Source organism: Calidris pugnax, unplaced genomic scaffold, assembly GCF_001431845.1.
Source record: "Calidris pugnax isolate Ruff unplaced genomic scaffold, ASM143184v1 scaffold324, whole genome shotgun sequence".
In the NCBI taxonomy this organism is placed as follows: Eukaryota; Metazoa; Chordata; class Aves; order Charadriiformes; family Scolopacidae; genus Calidris; species Calidris pugnax.
Window position 1 is genome coordinate 8,227 of NW_015091153.1, and position 1,237 is coordinate 9,463.

The 1,237-nt window shown below is 66.5% G+C and overlaps 1 protein-coding gene across 1 annotated transcript in view; it reads left to right on the top strand.

Annotated features, from left to right (window-relative positions):
- The first annotated feature begins 6 nt into the window (after positions 1 to 6).
- Positions 7 to 1,237, top strand: part of ASB8 (ankyrin repeat and SOCS box containing 8) — a 6,089-nt gene continuing 4,858 nt past the window's right edge. Inside the window, exon 1 of the mRNA XM_014959284.1 lies at positions 7 to 232. Within this exon, the coding sequence (XP_014814770.1) occupies positions 116 to 232 (117 nt within the window). The 5' untranslated portion in view covers positions 7 to 115. The remainder of the gene's footprint in view (positions 233 to 1,237) is intronic.

Below are 1,237 nucleotides of genomic sequence, written 5' to 3' on the forward strand. Positions count from 1 at the left end.
AGCCGGTGGGGCCCGGCGGGGCCTGGCGGCGGGGGCTCGGTGGGGCCTCGCCCCGGGGCATGCGGAGGAGGAGGAGGGGGTGGGGGTGTTGGCGGCGGCCGGCCCGGCCCGCACTATGTGGTACATCATGCAGAGCATCCAGAGCAAGTACTCGCTGTCGGAGCGGCTCATCCGCACCATCGCCGCCATCCGCTCCTTCCCCCGGGATAACGTGGAGGATCTCATCGGCAGGGTGAGCCCCCTCCCGCCCCGGTGCTACCGGACGCCGCGGAAGGAAACGGGAGGGTTTGTAAGGAAGGGGGGGGGCACCCCCTCATGGAACCCCGGTGCCACCGGAGGGTGCCCGCCCCCCTTTTGTGGGTGCCCAGGCATCGCCGCCCCTCGGGGTGAGGGTTTGAGGCCGCTGGGAGCTCGGGCTCGGCCCCGGTGGCGCTGTCACGGGAGCCCTGGGAGGCTGGGAGCGGTTCTGGGCGACAGGCCGGGGGTCAGAGTGCATCTAAGGGGGGAAATCTTGGTGCTGGGGGTGGTGAGAGCCTGGCCCAGGTTGCCCTGAGAAGCTGTGGCTGCTTCAGGTCTGAAGGTTCAAGGCCAAGGTTGGAGGGGGCTTTGGGCAACCTGGGCTGGGGGGAGGTGGCCCTTCCACTAGGAGGGATAGAACTGGATGGTCTTTAAGGTCCCTTCCAACCCCAAACGTTCTGTGATTTTCTGGCGATTCCACCACTTCCCTGGGTTGGAAGAGACCTTGAAGATCATCAAGCCCAACCATCAACCCACCACTGCCCAACCCACCACTGCCCCATGGCCCTCAGCACCAGCTTTTAGATCTCTCCAGGGATGGTGTTTGGGGAAGGGTTTTCAACCAAAAATTGGGAAACTGAGATGAGATCTGGGGAGGAAATTCTTCCCCCTGCGGGCGGTGAGAGCCTAGCCCAGGTTGCCCAGAGAAGCTGTGGCTGCCCCATCCCTGGAGGGGTTCAAGGCCAGGATGGAGGGGGCTTGGAGCAACCTGGTCTCCTTGAAGATGTCCCAGCCACCAGAAGGGATGGAACTGGATGAGCTTTAAGGTCCCTTCCAACCCCGGGACCGCGCGGAGCCCCGGGACCCCCCCGGAACCCTCCCGATCTCCCTCGGGGACCTTCCCGTGACCCTCCCCCACTCCTTCCCGCGGCGCTCGGTGCGGCCCGGGCGGTTCATCTCGCCCCCGCCGCAGCCGGTGGGGCCCGGCGGGGCCTGGCGG